The sequence below is a fragment of the Oncorhynchus nerka genome, linkage group LG12 (assembly GCF_034236695.1).
Source record: "Oncorhynchus nerka isolate Pitt River linkage group LG12, Oner_Uvic_2.0, whole genome shotgun sequence".
In the NCBI taxonomy this organism is placed as follows: domain Eukaryota; kingdom Metazoa; phylum Chordata; class Actinopteri; order Salmoniformes; family Salmonidae; genus Oncorhynchus; species Oncorhynchus nerka.
The window spans coordinates 70,911,439-70,927,763 of NC_088407.1; the positions used below are offsets into that span (position 1 = coordinate 70,911,439).

The following is a 16,325-nucleotide window of genomic DNA, read 5'->3' on the forward strand; positions in this document are numbered from 1 at the left end:
ACTATGCTGGGGTTCTCCGTCAGAAGAGGCTGGTGAGAGGAGCTATAGGAGAACAGGCTCATTGTAACGACTGGAATGGAATGAATGGAACGGTATCAAACTCCGTTCCATCTTTTCCATTCCAGCCATTACAATGAGCCTGTTCTCCTATAGCTCCTCCCACCAGGAGGAGTGTGCGTTTGCATCCTGCATCACATGACTTACACAGGTTGCCATTGATGAGCTTGCTGTAGTCCACCTGGCCCCTCATGGCGCGGATCTTCTTTAGTTTGGCCTCCTGACTCTCCACTCGCTCCATCAACCTCTGTAGCTTCTCAGCCTCTGACACCGTCTGGCCTTGTCTGTGGTCCTGCTGCTGCAGGTACCTCAGACGCTGCTCCTAAAAGGAGAGGAGGGGAAAGGAGGAGAGGACAGAGAGAGGACAGGACAGAGAGAGAGGACAGAGAGAGGGCAGAGAGAGAGGACAGAGAAAGAGGACAGGAGAGCAGAGGGTTGGGTTGGGTTGGAGGAACAGAAGGGAACAATGAGTTACAGATGTGGGGAGGGAAAAGCATTCCTCCACTTCATTCAAGCACAGTGCAATGACGGATAAAATTACACAAACTGACGCACGCGCACACACACACAATGACCTGCTTTTAGAAATAACTTACACACACACACACACACACACACACACACACACACACACACACACACACACACACACACACACACACACACACACACACACACACACACCCCTCAGTTCGCACAGAAGAGAGTTGAAAGGAACAAAAGATGAAGAGGAATGAGAAGTTAAAGGGAAAAGAAGGTAATAAAAAGGGTTGAGAAAAGAGGGAGCAAGAGACACACGTTAAATACAATCCTATTCAGCTAACACAGTGGGCCTCAACACACCAGTTCGCAGAGAAGAGAGAATACACCCCAAAAAAGTATCTTATCACAATAGGAAAATATCACAACACAAAAAAATACCAGCCTTGCAAATAATACTCACATACATAGACAATCTAAATAAGCGGAAGTGAATCCATACATACCAAATACACACAAGTGGTGGAGTAAGAGAATGAAGGAAAAGGGAATCAGAATGTGAATGAGAGCGAATGAAAGGGATTGCAAGACTATGTGGTGCTGACAAGCATTTTCAGTTCTGCTCTAGAATGAGCAAACACAGTACAGGCTCAGACAGAGAGAGTAGGACAGGGAGTGTTGACTAAACACAATATACTGTTAATAGAAGGAGAGAGGTAACCCCTCAATACAAACTCACAGCTAATCACGCACATTAATACACACCGCTAATACACTGAACAAATATGACTCACTTAAACGCTGTGTAGCTTATACAGTCAATCTACACTGAGCCTCTAGGAGTCCACTTCATCACCATTATTACCCTAATCATTACAATCATCCACAGAGTAAGGCATCATGGCTTCTCAAAGACCAGAAAACATTGGAACATTGGCAGTGTTCTTTCAGCCCCATCATAAAATCATATTTACCTTCAGAATGAGAAGTATCAGTCAAAACCTAACCCACAACCGGATCCAAACTCTGTGAAATGTGATGATCAATGAAACACAAAAGAATACGTGACAAGATGTCCCCTTGATGTCATGAGACACGTAAATGCTTTCCTGGTGCTAAATTAGCGTTTCCAGTATGTTCTGACTTAGATATTCCTGGGAAGTGACCAGTGCGCTGGGTGTGGTAAAATACTGTTCAACCCTCTAGGTTCCTCTCCGTCTTCTCCCCTCCTTGAGACAACACACTTCCTTCTCAGCTGCTGGCTGCTCACTGCTGACCTAATTTCCTGCCGGACATCTAGTCCCTTCCTGTTGTTGTCCCTGGCAACGCACGCTGCCAACTCCCACAATGACCGCACTAACCTTAGTAACCATGACCTTGTACCTAGATCATGACTGAACCCATCCTCACATACAAGCTGATCTAGGAACTGCTTGTTGTCTTTAAATGACCACAGAGACCACAACAAGCTGACCACAGCACATGTGACCAGATCAACCACAGACCGTGTGAACTATATCCCATTCCATCAACCAATCAAAGAGCAAGCAGAAGCAGATACATAGTGGCCAGTAAAACCTCCTTAGAAGGAGGAAACCTAGAGGAACCAGATTCATCCACTCTTCCCCCCTGTCTGAGACCCCAGTAAATCATCTCCCCAGTCCTCCCCATTCTGTCCGGTTACCTATAGAGGGAATAGAGTGCCATGTCAAATGGATCCCTGGTAACATATAGGAGCCAGCTATATGGTTCAGCCCAGACAGTGGAAGCTGAGGATCCATCTATAGATCTATAACATATAGACTTGCTCTCTGACCCGGTGCCTGTCCCCCAGCCCACTGAAAGCTGAGGATCTATATATTACATAACTATATAACTATTGGGCGGCAGGAAGCCTAGTGGTTAGAGTGTTGGGCCAGTAACCGAAAGGTTGCAAGATCGAAATTCCCAAGCTGACAAGGTAAAGATCTGTCGTTCTGACCCCTGAACAAGGCAGTTAACCCACTGTTCCTAGGCCGTCATTGTAAATAACAATTTGTTCTTAACTGACTTGTCTAGTTAAATACAAAAATATATAGATGAGCCTTCTGACCCACATGTTGACTGGCTGGAGCCCACAGAGAGAGAGGCTGAAACCTGAGCCAATCCAGAAAAACTGTCTGTGACCAATCAGAATGATTTACACTCTGGACACTCAAACGGCACTGATCCCATAACACAACGGGGCCACGTTCAGTAGGCACCAATTGGATGAAAAAGGGACTGAAATAAAAAAGGGGCTACCCCGGACTTGTCCAATGAGAAAAGCTTTAAAACATTTTGCTACGGTGTGCTCTAATTGACAACAGTCACTCAACTCAGAGGGTAAAAACTTTGAGCTTGGCCAGAAATCTCAGAGGTGTAGACACCAGTGGGTTTTCTGAATGCGAGGTCAATATGGTTTGCGGTATTGCGGTTGGAAAGGAGGTTTATCACAGAGAGGTCAATAATGATGTTAATGGTTTATATTATTGTCTGTGTTCTAGTACCTTGGCAACCAGCATCTGCTGTTGGGTCTCGATCTGTTGCTGTTGCCGTGTGGCCATCTCCTGCAGCTCCGACAGAGTCAGCTCCACGCAAGGGTTCCCCACCTACACACACGAGACAAAAACAGAGAGATGGCCCAAATTTTGAGCGTGTTCTATCTCAACCAACACGCACATAAAACATTAGGCAATAGAGTTACAGAGACTGGTGTAGGAAGCAGGAGATCTAAATATCAACATTCAACAAAGAGAACATACCTGTCTTATGGAAGACAAGTCTCTATAACATCAAAAAAGCAAAAGCAGAACTGTCCTCTTTGATGTAAAGTTAGAGGACTCATACAGTAGTTTTGTGACATAAAAAATGAATATCAAACAGAATATCATATAGATTTTAATATCAAACAGTATGTTCATGACATTTAAAGGTTTTCTGCTGACCCATGATGCTGAGTGCAGGGTGTGTGCACACAAAGCTATCAAAAACAATAAGGCGATTCCACGCCAGGACAGGGTAAAAATGATTTGTTCTGGCAATTTTCACATAAAATATTCATTGGGAGGAAGGATGTTTGACATGCTTTTTCCATTTGTATCACAAACAATTTAGGAGAAAATTACAATGAAAGTGGCCATTTTAGGCCCTTTTTAGACCTACTGTATACATGTCTCCTGTAAGACCCTGTGATCTGTACATGATACAGACATCATCTTGGTGTCATTATACTCCTTGTAGTGTGCTCTAACATATGGAGTATGTCTAGATTCTGAATTTTTTAAATAATAAAATCAAATCACATTTATTTAACATTACAAATATTAATAAGAATATCTCAAAAGTACCCTTTTTGATTTAGCTTATTTTTAGACATATTGTTTGGAACAATATATTTTTAATTACATTATCCATTTCATACATAGCAATTTACGTTATAGGTCAGGGTTCACCAACTGGCTTCCTGTGGGCCGAATTTGGTCCAGCAGTGATTACATTTGCACCCCCAAGTTTTCAGAGCTAAAAAAATACAATAATAATTATTGTAAAAACACCAACACATTAGCTCCAAGTGACTTTATTTTTTGGAAATCTGTTACAAAGTATTCCCACACATAATAGAGCGATATAACATTAAGAACACCTGCTCTTTCCATGACATAGACTTTAAGCCTTGAGACAATTGAGACATGGATTGTGTATGTTTGACATTCAGAGCATGAATGGGAATGACAAAAGATTTAACTGCCTTTGAACAGGGTATGGTAGTAGGTGCCAGGCGCACCGGTTTGTGTCAAGAACTGCAACACTGATGGGTTTTTCATGCTCAACAGTTTCCCATGTGTATCAAGAATGATCCACCACTCAAAGGAGATTCAGCCAACCTGTGGGAAGCATTAGAGTCAATATGGGCCAGCATCCCTGTTGAACTCATGACACCTTGTAATGCCCAGACGAATTAAGGCTGTTCTGAGGGCAAGAGGGGGTGCAACTCAATATTAGGAAAATGTTGATTTACGAGCCTAATGTTTATACACTCAGTGTATGTGATCGTATACAAATGTAAGGAAGGTTTGAAATGATTATGCTTTAGTCAAATATTATTATACCTGTTTGAGCTTCTTGCGGTCACATCGGCCCATGGCTGAATCTAGTTGATGATCACGGTTGTTAGGTCATTAACCAATCACAGCCCTCATTTAGGATTGCACATTCAGCAAATTGCAAGCAGAGGGAGTTCCCTTTTAATTCATTTTCCCATTCACTGTGTTGGTGGTTCTCCTAAAATTGCTCATAATTAGCAGAGCACACTCTGTAAATGTGATGAACTTGTAGAGTATATTGTTCCAAACAATAGGTCTTAAAGCTGAGATCCATGAAAGGTGAAACAGCACCACTGGTCACCCCAGGTGCATTTGTTGTTGTTTTTTGAAAAGTAGGAGATGAGCATCCAGCAACGTAATAAAAAAATATTGCAGTACTCTGCTGTTCTATTGCAATGACGTCCGAGGTAAAAACATCTTTGTTGTTGTAATTTCACCAAACAGATGTGGCAGTTTGACTACATACATTTCAACTTTAAAATTAACAAAAAGGGTACTTTTGAGATATTTAGATTTACAGTACCAGTCAAAAGTTTGGACAAACCTACTCATTTAAGGATTTTTTTTATTTTTACATTGTAGAATAATAGTGAAGACTACCACAGCATTCTGCATTGATACGCCATCCCATCTGGTTTGTGGGACTATCATTTGTTTTTCAACAGGACAATGATCCAAAACACACCTCCAGGCCGTCTAAGGGCTATTTGACCAAGAAGGAGAGTGATGGAGTGCTGCATCAGATGACCTGGTCTCCACAATCACCCGACCTCAACCCAATTGAGATGGTTTGGGATGAGTTGGACCACAGAGTTAAGGAAAAGCAGCCAACAAGTGCTCAGCATATGTGGGAACTCCTTCAAGACTGTTGGAAAAGGATTATAGGTGAAGCTGGTTGAGAGAATGCCAAGAGTGTGCAAAGCTGTCATCAAGGCAAAGGGTGGCTACTTTGTAGAATGTCAAATATAAAACATATTTTGGTTACTACATGATTCCATGTGTTATTTTATAGTTTTGATGTCTTCACTATTATTCTACAATATAGAAAATAGTTTAAAATAATAATAATAATAAAATTTTAAAAACTTGAATGAGTAGGTGTGTCCAAACTTTTGACTGGTACTGTGTGTTGAATAAATATTTATTTTGTTTTATTTCAGAATCTAGACATAGTACATATTTGAGAGCACACTATAAGGAGCATAATGACACCAAGATGTCTATATCATGTACGGTTCACAGATCATAAGGTCACGCAAGCATGCTCACATCACACGGTGCTCACACACCAACAATCTTCATTGGACCACTGGGAAATGTCTGTTTGCCTGAACAGGAAGCTTTTAGTCATGCCATGTCCTGTGATTGTGTGTAGTCACTGATTAACAAACACAATACTCGGTGTGTGTGTGTGTATGTGTGTGTGTGTCTGTAAAAATGAGAGGTTCCTCTAAGTGGTCCATTCAGTCATGCATCAGTCAACGGAACTGTCAAGTGTTGCCTGTCACATCAAGAGTTCCTGGAATACATGACAATACAATTCAACAGTGGAACGTTGTATCCATCCCCAGAAGGATAGAATGAGTACTACACTGAACATTATAGACTAGTGGGCCTATGGGCAGAGTTGCTCTCATTCAGAAACAAATTCTCCTCATCAGTCAAATGGGGTTTGAAAAGACCACTGAAAGCAGGCTTGGTTGCATTTTAACAGAGCTGTAGAGTAGCTTTAACAGACGTTAGGCTTTGACGATATCAGTACTGCTGTTCTAAGTACTTGCTGTCTTTTAACGGGTCTGTCAATGTCAGTTAAACAGCAGGAAAGCAGGAGTCAGTCTACTGCAAGGTTAGGGAAATGGTCCAAAAAAATGCTACAGTGCATTTCCATCACGTCAAACCATGACATAACTGCTGATATTAGAAAACAAGTGTAGGATCAGAATGCTGCATCACCCCTCATTCCATATGAAGGACCATGCCACTGTACTGTACCTACAATGTTTCATCTATGGGAATAGACATAGCTGCCGACTATAGCACTAAGTTTAAAACAGATTACACATGAATGAGGAACCTAAGAATACATATGTAGCCTTTAATTAACAGAACATATCTTACACATTTAAATTGCACACAATAAATTAACAGCTATGACAATATTTCAATGCAAAAATCAGTGCCACTTCTATACAACATTCATTAAATTATGCAATTATGACATTGCATGATCATTAAAATCATGAAAAATGCTGATATTCAAACTATTCTCTTATTTGCTTTTTATTCAAGCCTTATGTTACATTAACATATCATTTTCTACGCTCAGGATATATACAATGAAATGCTATACAAATCAATAACAACACCACATGGAAAGCCTTATAGGCAGAGACAACGATGTGACTGACCTGCACGGAGAAACTTCACACCATGACAAAACATCAAAGCTATTTCATTTAAATAGGTTTTATTACCTGGTGGGCGTCCCATGTAATTCTGCAAGATCGCACCTTAATTTTGCTGCATTGTCCTTCAACTGTAAATTCCTGTACAGCCTCAACATGTTTCCACTCCATTTTTTCTAGCAAATAGTTCCTCTGCTAATCCAGAAAATGTAGCCGATTACGGCGCCACTGAATGACAGTGCACTGATTCCTATCAGAACTTTCGCACTTGTCCGATGCGTTGATTTACGAGTCTCTTCCTCTGGCTCGAGGAGCGCGGTTGGTTAGTGCCCTGCTGTCCCCGTTACAAGTGTTCGCACGCCGATCTACAAATCAGTAAACAGAGGGGGCGATAATCAACCGGATAGTTGTCACATCTATTTAGGCCTGTCCGATAACGGATCGTATTTGTCTTTCTTTGTATGTCTTAAATGTTTCTACAACAAATACCCCTATCTCAATATAAAAAAATGTACGTAGGCTAAGAATATCTAAAACATGTAGCCGATCAAAAGCGCCCATTCTTCGTCGCTGACGTGACTTTGTGACAGCATACATTTTTCACCCCTGTGAGGGTTTTGTTCCAATTTTGACGTGCCAGCAGTTCTTTCCACTACTCCCTATCTCCGCTGCTGGAGCAAGACTGCAGGACAAGTACACCCCCCTCTTCCAAGCTCCTGCTGCCATAAAGTCCCTGCACCACAGCTGTCTGGCAGACAGAATTCGGGACCCTCCGGATGCGCACAGGGATTTAGGGGAAACCTTGTATCATTCACAAGCTTTCATGCATCATATTCTAAAATTACTGTGATCTCAGGAATAGGCACACTGATTACACTTCTAGCATGTAAATGTAATTCTCAATAGAGCATCAGAGTCAAGGCTTTATCATAGTCCAAAAAGCAATTTCTCCAACTGCCAGGAGATGCACATTCGGGCGTTGGGCGAGGGACCAAAATTGGAATAAACTACTACATCCAGTTATGAATAACCAATCGACGCTCACTATAGTCTCCAGACCCGGCTGGCTTGCCTGTTGATACCTAGCACTACCTAGGTTGCTTGAAGGCGAAGCAAACGTAACTTTCCGAATTTACACGTTTAATTAAAGGATCTTGGCAGTATAGCAGTCAATGGAACCATTGACCAGACTAGGGCACATTGAACAAATCTGATCGAACAAAGTGGATACTTGTCAAATCCATCATGATGTATGTATTGTAACAGGCCAACAATCTGGTTACCAAAGCGGGAAAAATATATATTTAAATACAGTTGAAGTCGGAAGTTTACATAAACAAGTTTTAATGACTCCAACCTAAGTGTTTCAACCACTCCACACATTTCTTGTTAATTAACAAACTATAGATTTGGCAAGTCGGTTAAGACATCTACTTTGTGCATGACACAAGTCATTTTTCCAACAATTGTTTACAGACAGATGATTTCATTTATCAGAAGTTTACATACACTAAATTGACTGTGCCTTTTAACAGCTTGGAAAATTCCAGAAAATGATGCTTCTGATAGGCTAATTGACATAATTTGAGTCAATTGGAGGTGTACCTGTGGATGTATTTCAAGGCCTACCTTCAAACTCAATGCCTTTTTGCTTGACATCATGGGAAAATCAAAAGAAATCAGCCAAGACCTCAGAAAATAATTCTAGACCTCCACAAGTCTGGTTCACCCTTGGGAGCAATTTCAAAACACCTGAAGGTACCACATTCATCTGTACAAACAACAGTACGCAAGTATAAACACCATGGGACAACGCAGCCGCCATACTGCTCAGGAAGGAGACGCGTTCTGTCTCCTAGAGATGAACGAACTTTGGTGCGAAAAGTGCAAATCAATCCCAGAACAGCAGCAAAGGACCTTGTGAAGATGCTGGAGGAAACAGGTACAAAAGTATCTATATCCACAGTCAAACGAGTCCTATGTAGACATAACCTGAAAGACCGCTCAGCAAGGAAGAAGCCACTGCTCCAAAACCGCAGAAAAGATCATACTTTTTGGAAAAATGTCCTCTGGCCTGTAAAACAAAAATAGAACTGTTTGGCCATAATGACTATCATTATGTTTGGAGGAAAAAGGGGGAGGTTTGCAAGCCGAAGAACACCATCCCAACCGTGAAGCACGGGGGTGGCATTATCATGTTGTGGGCGTGTTTTGCTGCAGGAGGGACTGGTGCACTTCACAAAATAAATGGCATCATGAAAAGGAAAATTATGTAGATATATTGAAGCAATATCTCAAGACATCAGTCAGGATGTTAAAGCTTGATCGCAAATGGGTCTTCCAAATGGACAATGACCCCAAGCATACTTCCAAAGTTGTGGCAAAATGGCTTAAGGACAACAAAGTCAAGGTATTGGAGTGGCCATCACAAAGCCCTGACCTCAATCCTACAGAAAATTGATGGGCAATGTCAGAAACAATATATTATAAATCAAAACTTTAGCTGCAGAAAAGGATGCTGGGTAATATGCAAATGTTGGTGTCAATGGTGGGTGTAGCTGGTGCATGGAAGTCAGGTGCAGGAGAGCAGAGATTAATGGACAAGCACTTTACTTAGGCAATCATAATACAGAACACAACTGCGTCACAACACAAGTGCCCAAAGAACAAGTGAGGCAGCACAAAGTACAAAACCCAAGTACAAAGTACCGGCTGCCACAAAGCACGGGGTATAAAACCAAACCTGGAGCAAACCAGCCGGAAACGTGCAAAGTGAATCGGCAATGGCTAGAAGACCGGTGACGTCGACCGCCGGATTCCCTCCGAACAAGGAGAGGAACCGACTTCGGTGGAAGTCGTGACAGTTGGTGCGTTTTTGAAAGTATACTTTAAATATACAGTATCACAAAAGTGAGTACACCCCTCACATTTTTGTAAATATTTGAGTATATCTTTTCATGTGACAACACTGAAGAAATGACACTTTGCTACAATGTAAAGTAGTGAGTGTAGAGCTTGTATAACAGTGTAAATTTGCTGTCCCCTCAAAATAACTCAACACACAGCCATTAATATCTAAACCACTGGCAACAAAAGTGAGTACACCCCTAAGTGAAAATGTCCAAATTGGGCCCAAAGTGTCAATATTTTGTGTGGCCACCATCATTTTCCAGCACTGCCTTAACCCTCTTGGGCATGGAGTTCACCAGAGCTTCACAGGTTGCCACTGGAGTCCTCTTCCACTCCTCCTTGACGACACCACAGAGCTGGTGGATGTTAGAGACCTTGCACTCCTCCACGTTCCGTTTGAGGATGCCCCACAGATGCTCAATAGGGTTTAGGTCTGGAGACATGCTTGGCCAGTCCATCACCTTTACCCTCAGATTCTTTAGCAAGGCAATGGTCGTCTTGGAGATGTGTTTGGGGTCGTTATCATGTTGGAATACTGCCCTACGGCCCAGTCGCCGAAGGGAGGGGATCATGCTCTGCTTCGGTATGTCACAGTACATGTTGGCATTCATGGTTCCCTCAAATGAACTGTAGCTCCCCAGTGCCGGCAGCACTCATGCAGCCCCAGACCATGACACTCCCACCACCATGCTTGACTGTAGGCAAGACACACTTGTCTTAGTACTCCTCACCTGGTTGCCGCCACACACGCCACACACGCTTGACACCATCTGAACCAAATAAGTTTCTTGGTCTCATCAGACCACAGGACATGGTTCCAGTAATCCATGTCCTTAGTCTGCTTGTCTTCAGCAAACTGTTTGCGGGCTTTCTTGTGCATCATCTTTAGAAGAGGCTTCCTTCTGGGACGACAGCCAAGCAGACCAATTTGATGCAGTGTACGGCGTATGGTCTGAGCACTGACAGGCTGACCCCCCTTCAACCTCTGCAGCAATGCTGGCAGCACTCATACGTATATTTCCCAAAGGCAACCTCTGGATATGACGCCGAGCACGTGCACTCAACTTATTTGGTCGACCATGGCGAGGCCTGTTCTGAGTGGAACCTGTCCAGTTAAACCGCTGTATGGTCTTGGCCACCGTGCTGCAGCTCAGTTTCAGGGACTTGGCAATTTTTATGTAGAGCAACAATTCTTTTTTTCAGATCCTCAGAGAGTTCTTTGCCATGAGGTGCCATGCTGAACTTCCAGTGACCAGTCAGTATGAGGGAGTGTGAGAATGATGGCACCAAATTTAACACACCTGCTCCCCATTCACACCTGAGACCTTGTAACACTAACAAGTCACATGACACCGGGGAGGGAAAATGGCTAATTGGGCCCAATTTGGACATTTTCACTTAGGGGTGTACTCACTTTTGTTGCCAGCGGTTTAGATATTAATGGATAATGGATGTGTGTTGAGTTATTTTGAGGGGACAGCAAATGTACACTGTTATACAAGCTGTACACTCACTACTTTACATTATAGCAAAGTGTAATTTCTTCAGTGTTGTCACATAAAAAGATATACTCAAATATTTACAAAAATATGAGGGGTGTACTCACTTTTGTGATATACTGGATTTTGTGGTGGGTCAGAAGATTATATACACTGAATTAGCATTTGGTAGCATTGCCTTTACATTGCTTTACTTGGGTCAAACGTTTCAAGATAGCCTTCCACAAGCTTCCCACAATAAGTTGGGTGAATTTTGACCCATTCCTCCTGACAGAGCTGGTGTAACTGAGTCAGGTTTGGAGGCCTACTTGCTCGCACATGCTTTTTCAGTTGTGCCCACAAATTTTCTGTAGGATTGAGGTCAGGGCTTTATGATGGCCACTCCAATACCTTGACTTTGTTGTCCTTAAGCCATTTTGCCACAACTTTGAAAGTCTGCTTGGGTTCATTGTCCATTTGGTAGACCCATTTACGACCAAGCTTTAACTTCCTGACTGATGTCTTGAGATATTGCTTCAATATATCTACATAATTTTCCTACCTCATGGTGCCATCTATTTTGTGAAGTTCACCAGTCCCTCCTGCAGCAAAGCATGCCCACAACATGATAATGCCACCCCGGTGCTTCACGGTTGGGATGGTGTTCTTCGGCTTATTTTTGTTTCATCAGACCAGAGGACATTTCTCCAAAAAGTACGATCTTTGTCCGCATGTGTAGTTGCAAACCGTAGTCTGGCTTTTTTATGGCGGTTTTGGAGCAGTGGCTTCTTCCTTGCTGACCGGCCTTTCAGGTTATGTCTACATAGGACTCGTTTTACTTTTGTACCTGTTTCCTCCAGCATCTTCACAAGGTCCTATGCTGTTGTTCTGGGATTGATTTGCACTTTTTGCACCAAAGTACGTTCATCTCGAGGAGACAGAACGCATCTCCTTCCTGAGCGGTATGGCGGCTGCGTGCTCCCATGGTGTTTATACTTGCGTACTGTTGTTTGTACAGATGAACGCGGTACCTTCAGGTGTTTGGAAATTGCTCCCAAGGGTTTTGGGTAGCTTCCCACAATAAGTTGGGTGAATTTTGGCCCATTCCTCCTGACGGAGCTGGTGTAACTGAGTCAGGTTTGTAGGCCTCCTAGCACGCACACGCCTTTTCAGTTCCTCCAACAAAATGTTCTATAGGATTGAACTTTGGAAGTATGCTTGGGGTCATTGGCCATTAGGAAGACCCATTTGTGACCAAGCTTTAACTTCCTGACTGATGTTGCTTCAATATACAGTATCCTCCTCATGATGCCATCTATTTTGTGAAGTGCACAAGTCCCTCCTGCAGCAAAGTACCCCCATAACATGATGCTGCCACCCCCTTGCTTCACAGTTGGGATGGTGTTCTTTGGCTTGCAAGCCACCCCTTTTTTCCTCCAAACATAACGATGGTCATTATGGCCAAACAGTTTTATTTTTGTTTCATTAGACCAGAGGACATTTCTCCAAAAAGTATGATCTTTGTCCCCATGTGCAAACCGTAGTCTGGCTTTTTTATGGCGGTTTTAGAGTAGTGGCTTTTCCTTGCTAAAAATTGCTAGCTAGCATTAAACTTAATTTATAAAAAACAATCAATCAATCACAATCACGAGTTAACTACACATGGTTGATGATATTACTAGATATTATCTAGCGTGTCCTGCGTTGCATATAATCTGACTGAGTATACAAGTATCTAAGTATCTGACTGAGCGGTGGTAGGCAGAAGCAGGGGCATAAACATTCATTCAAACAGCACTTTCGTGCGTTTTGCCAGCAGCTCTTCGTTATGCGTCAAGCATTGCGCTGTTTATGACTTCAAGCCTATCAACTCCCGAGATGAGGCTGGTGTAACCGAAATGAAATGGCTGGCTAGTTAGCGCGTGCTAATAGCGTTTCAATCTTCACTCGCTCTCACTGAGCCTTGGAGTGGTTGTTTCCCTTGCTCTGTATGGGTAACGCAGCTTCGAGAAGTGGCTGTTGTCGTTGTGTTCCTGGTTCGAGCCCAGGGAGGATCGAGGAGAGGGACGGAAGCTATACTGGTACACTGGCAATACTAACGTTCCTATAAGAACATCCAATAGTCAAAGGTTAATGAAATACAAATGGTAGAGAGAAATAGTCCTATAATTCATATAAAAACTACAACCTCAAATGTATTACTTGGGAATATTGAAGACTCATGTTAAAAGGAACCACCAGCTTTCATATGTTCTCATGTTCTGAGCAAGGAACTTAAACGTTAGCTTTCTTACATGGCAAATATTGCACTTTTACTTTCTTCTCCAACACTTTGTTTTTGCATTATTTAAACCAAATTGAACATGTTTCATTATTTATTTGAGGCTAAATTGATCTTATTGATGTATTATATTAAGTTAAAATAAGTGTTCATTCAGTATTGTTGTAATTGTCATTATTACAAATATTATTTATTTAAAATCGTCCGATTAATCGGTATTGGCTTTTTTTGTCCTCCAATAATCGCTATCGGAGTTGAAAAATCATAAATCGGTCGACCTCTAGTCCAGGCGGCCCATTATGACATATTTTCAAACCTCAGTTGATTGACTCTTATCGAGGCATGGACACATGTTACAACATAACACAAACTATTTTGTCTCCTCTGCTGTAAACACTGCAGCAAGCTTTTGAATACATCCACTAGCAGATGCATGTGGGGGCTTAAATCAAATCGGAGTTTACTGTATGTGAAAAAGCAGGGAGTGTCCACTGTCCAGTAAGACCACCTGTTATTTTATCACTTCTGGCCTTATGAACAAGATCCACTGGAATTCTGACCACGCCGACAATCATCAGACTCATCCCCAGAACAGCCCAAGATCCCACCCAGCACAGCTGTGAACACACACAGAGCCAGACGGTCCAATGGTTGCCATGACCAAACTAAGCTCTCCACACTTTATGTCTAAGGAAGGTAGGACTGGACATACAGACTCTGTATTCCAGAGAGATGGAGAGAGAGAGAGGGGGTAGAAAGAAGATAACACTGAAAGAGAAACAATGAGAAGAGCAAAAAGGTGCTGGCGTAGGCACTGCCTGTTTCTCCACCAGCCTGTTTCTCCACTAGCCTGTTTCTCCACTAGCCTGTTTCTCCACAAGCCTGTTTCTCCACTAGCCTGTTTCTCCACTAGCCTGTTTCTCCACTAGCTGAACTTCACACGGACTTGACAGTGAAAAACATTTATTCTAACCGCTTTCTGAAGTTTCAGCAAGATCTGCAGGCTGACAGTCTGAGGCCATTAACACAAAGTAGGCCTACATATAAATGACAAGACACACACTTTCCTGACAGTGTACTTACTACTCCACCCTGTGAGACACTGATGATGCAGAGAAATATGAAAGTGCTAAGAATCAAGACGGTAAAGTAGAGTATACATTAATACAGCAGTGCCACTAACACATAGCCCTCCAACACAAGCTCATGGGTGTCCCCCCACCCACACACACCACACATATCCACACACACACATATCCACGTATACACACACCCACACACACAGAAATCAAAGTCATATCTCGGATACACAACTTACCCCTAGAATGAATGCACTCCTTCCTTTGACAATAAACAGAAGGGAAAATCAAAGCCAATTCCACAAGAGGACTGACTGTTGAGACTGACAGGTGAATTCAGTGACAGACCAGGAGAGTCTGGCTGCATGGCCACAGCCCACGAATAATGAGACCAAAGAATTCATCCCAAATGGCTCCCTATTCCCTTCCTACACAGTGGACCATAGAGAATAGGGTGCCATTTGGGACACAGACCAAGAATCCTCTTAACACAGTTATGTCATAAGACTATTGTAATCCATGAGGACTGACTGACTGAGATAACCAATCCTGAATAAAAGCACTCACTCATAACTAAAGGTAGATGCACTGTTGCTAAAAGTGCTAAAGTTACTATGTTAAATTATATACTAAGTTATCTGCTTCTTTTAAAACATTCATGGCTGAATCTGAACTCGGATTCAGTGTTTAACTACCTTTAGATTACACAGTGAGTGATGCACGAGTATGTCAAGTTAGGACTCAATCTGAAGATGAGAGTTTAAGAACACCAGAAGTTAGCAGGTACTAGGACATAAAACCAGGTCAAAAGGTCATTCGATAAATCAGAAAAACCCAACCAGGAAGAAACTACAGTACAGGCATAAAACTACATCAAAAGTGGAGAAACAAATCACGTCTCCAAGCAGCAGTAATCATGTAGTTCTTATATAGTAAATTGTATTGGAACAGATCATAAACTGTGAAACTAAATTGATTTGCTTTTGAGCACTGCCTTGAGACAGTATCTAGCAGAAATGATTGACATTTGACACAAAAATAATACCAAACAAAGCAGTGGGAATTCCAGCATGGGTCAGAGATGCCAGACCGTAGTAAGTTTATCTCCTGTTTACACATGGACAAATTCTAAGGGAACTGTAATCATGCCTGTCACTAAGCCTTTTCCTAATCCTCTACACTCTACAAACAGACACACACTCACTCGAGCACTCTAACACACCAAATCGTTGCCTCCACTACAAAATATGATTTTTTTTAAATGTAAAAAATAAACATTTGCCGTCAGGGATTGGGAGACTAGTCAGGATCGAGGGAAAGATGAATGGTGCAAAGTACTGGGAGATCCTTGATGAAATCCTGCTCCAGAGCACTCAGGACCTCAGACTGGGACGAAGGTTCACCTTCCAACAAGACAACGACCCTAAGTACACAGCCAAGACAAAGCAGGAGTGGCTTCGGGACATGTCTCTGAATGTCCTTGAGTGGCCCAGCAAGAGCCGGGACTTGAA

The 16,325-nt window shown here is 42.3% G+C and overlaps 1 protein-coding gene across 12 annotated transcripts in view; it reads right to left on the reverse strand.

Annotated features, from left to right (window-relative positions):
• The window catches only part of ppp1r13ba (protein phosphatase 1, regulatory subunit 13Ba), a 56,190-nt gene that overhangs the window by 16,025 nt on the left and 23,840 nt on the right, over nt 1-16,325 (reverse strand). For 9 of the 12 annotated variants that reach the window (XM_065025773.1, XM_029675785.2, XM_029675781.2 and 6 more), the window contains 2 exons: nt 3,066-3,167; nt 205-379 (listed from right to left, as the gene is read on the reverse strand). In XM_065025773.1, coding sequence (XP_064881845.1) covers nt 205-379; nt 3,066-3,167 — 277 coding nt within the window. Of the gene's footprint in view, nt 1-204; nt 380-1,511; nt 1,777-3,065; nt 3,168-7,135; nt 7,713-15,053; nt 15,156-16,325 lie in introns of those variants that run through there. The other 3 variants (XM_065025771.1, XM_065025770.1, XM_065025772.1) reach the window with 3 other exon arrangements.